Source organism: Anoplophora glabripennis, unplaced genomic scaffold (assembly GCF_000390285.2).
Source record: "Anoplophora glabripennis isolate ALB-LARVAE unplaced genomic scaffold, Agla_2.0 scaffold495, whole genome shotgun sequence".
Taxonomy (NCBI): Eukaryota; Metazoa; Arthropoda; class Insecta; order Coleoptera; family Cerambycidae; genus Anoplophora; species Anoplophora glabripennis.
Genome location: NW_019416680.1, coordinates 333,258 through 335,854, shown reverse-complemented (window position 1 = coordinate 335,854; position 2,597 = coordinate 333,258). Strand labels below are relative to the sequence as shown.

Here is a 2,597-nt window from a genome sequence, read left to right as displayed (position 1 = left end):
AGACGGAATATCTAGGATCTACGGATTGGGATGTGATTGTCAGGTCGTCGGCGTATAAGTATATGTTGGTGTTGGGGGGATGTGGGATGTCGGAGTTGTAAATGGTGTATAGGTGTGGGGACAGGACGGTGCCCTGGGGGACACCGGCCTCCATGGGACGGGTGGTGGAAAGGGAATCTTGGATTTGGATGCGGAATTTTCGGTGGTGTAGGTAGGATTTTATGAGTTTGGTAAAGGATATGGGATATTGGTTGGTGAGCATTTTCATCAGTAGGCCTTCATGCCAAACCGTATCGAAGGCCTTTGCGACGTCCAGGAAGACAGCACCAGTGTACTGTCCCCTGTTGAAGGCCGCCGTGATGTGCTCGGTAAGGCGAAGGATTTGGAGTTCAGTGGAGTGATTGGGTCGGAAGGCGAACTGCTCGTCTGGAATGACTTGCAGTTCTTGGGAGTGGGTTCTTAGACGGGTTAGGATAATTTTTTCTACCACTTTGCTCATAGCCGGGAGCAGGCTAATGGGCCGGTAGTTGGATGGGATGGTGTGATCTTTGTTGGGTTTTGGGATAAGGATTATGTTTGCTGTTTTCCAGCGGGTAGGGAAGTGTCTTAGTCTGAGTGTCGCGTTTGTTATGTTTAGTAGGGCCATGAGGCCCTTGTGTGGTAGTCGTTTAAGTGTCGTGTTATGTATATTGTCGGGTCCGGGGGCTTTTCTGTTTTTAAGTCTGCGTATTGTCAGTCTTAGTTCGTCAGGTGTTGCGGGGGGGATTATGTCATTGTCTGGCTCTCTGTCGACGCGTCGGGCCGCGCGCTCAGCCACTATCTCGAATTCCTCGTCTTCGTCGGGCAGCTGAGGCAGTCTACACTGCAGTTCCAGGCTATCGGCGAAAGCCTCGGCCTTTTCCTGGTTCGTGTAAACCACCCCCACACTACCGTGGATTGGAGGAATTTTACGGCGAGCGGTCTGTCGCAGGGCCCTCTGCGTTTTCCAGAGGCTGTTGTCTTGTGGATCCAGCGACTCCAGGTGCCTAGCCCAGTTATCCTGGGCCAGTTCATCCAGAGCCGCCTTCACCCGTCTGTTAAGTACGTTTAAGTCATGTCTGTGTCGGGGGAGTCGGGTGCGGGTGGCAAGCCGTTTCGCACGTCGTCTGTCACGTATTAAGTTTTTTATGTCATCGGGGAGGGTGCCCCGGGGGTTTGTCAGTCGGGGGAATTCAACTAGTTGTTAATGTGTACCAAAATTCAAATAAGTTTAACTGTTTTCGTGAAAAAAAAAAAAAATAAAAGCTAACCTTTTCGGATATTTTGAGATTTAAATATTTTCTCAGGAGGGGCTCAAATAAAAAAAAATATATTTGAAGTAGCCCCCCCCTAAAATTACTTGCTAAACACTTAATTTTAGGGGAGGTACTTCCAACTGATATAAAAGTTCGATATTAACATCTACATGCTCTAGATATTTCTCTTTTTCTTCAACTGTTACAATTAGAAAAGTACACAACACTTCCAGAGCATAAAAATGTACATCATAAAAATAACAAAAATTTGACTCAGTTGTGCTCTTTGAGCATATACTACTGGAGGCACAAAATATACAATATAATAGATAATACTGGAGGTAGCATGCCATTGCAAAAAGTGTGACTGAGTGTGCGAGAGAGACATACAGTATCTCAATACTTGCTGTCTCACTCTAGCACGCCACGATTAGTTGGAGCATTCATTTCCAACCAATCGCAGCGTGCTAGAGTGAGACAGCATTTCCCGAGATACTGTCTGTCTCTCTCGCACACTCAGCCATACTTTTCGTAATGGCATGTTAAAACTCCAGTAGTATATGCTCGAAGATTGTGATTGTGCTCTTCTATTTGAATCTACGAATCTACTTCATTATCTAAAATGAGTGATTTACGAATTATCTCGCTTTCAGTTCTTTTCTCCTGAATTGAATGTCAAATCGAAAGCAACTAATAATCCCGTTTTCTTCCTTCTTCCCTTCCTTCAGTTCCACAAAACATATTTCAGTTCTTTCACATAACAAAAGTGTTATGTGAGTTCTTTCGTTCTTTCTCTTGTTGCTTGTTGACATTTGTGATTTGTGATTACTGATTTCCTTATTGTAGCAATTAATTAACCTTAACCTCAGAAATGTGAAAGTAGAATTTTAAATAACAATTTTTGCTTCCAATGCCATTTACTTTTACTAGGCGTTATCAGATATGAGTGGATTATTGTCTGGGTACTTGTTACCTTCTTTTGTCCAGATTAGACATGTCGCTCCTGAAAACGATATTGAACGAGATATGTTTATTGTTAGAAACTTATAAAGGCAGGGATAAAGTAATGGAGTTTGTAGTTTTTGCAGGTAACAGATATATAATATTAATTTTTTAGATTTTAAGAACACTATGTTACACAACAAAGTTGATCGGAGGTCTACATAAAAATGAGGAGGTTGCCAAAAAATTTTTATTCTTTAGTTCTCATATGTCGTCAACTAGAGCAACATTACGACTACTTGATGATCTACCGATGTTGAAATACAATCTGGAATACGGATTGGGACATGAGGTAAAATTTTCAATCATATATATATATAT

At 42.4% G+C, this 2,597-nt stretch overlaps 1 protein-coding gene across 1 annotated transcript in view; it reads left to right on the top strand.

Annotated features, from left to right (window-relative positions):
- Positions 1 to 2,023: 2,023 nt before the first annotated feature.
- Positions 2,024 to 2,597, top strand: part of LOC108910347 (peroxisomal membrane protein 11C) — a 5,684-nt gene continuing 5,110 nt past the window's right edge. Inside the window, exons 1-2 of the mRNA XM_018714921.2 lie at positions 2,024 to 2,337; positions 2,392 to 2,568. Of these exons, the coding sequence (XP_018570437.1) occupies positions 2,269 to 2,337; positions 2,392 to 2,568 (246 nt within the window). The 5' untranslated portion in view covers positions 2,024 to 2,268. The remainder of the gene's footprint in view (positions 2,338 to 2,391; positions 2,569 to 2,597) is intronic.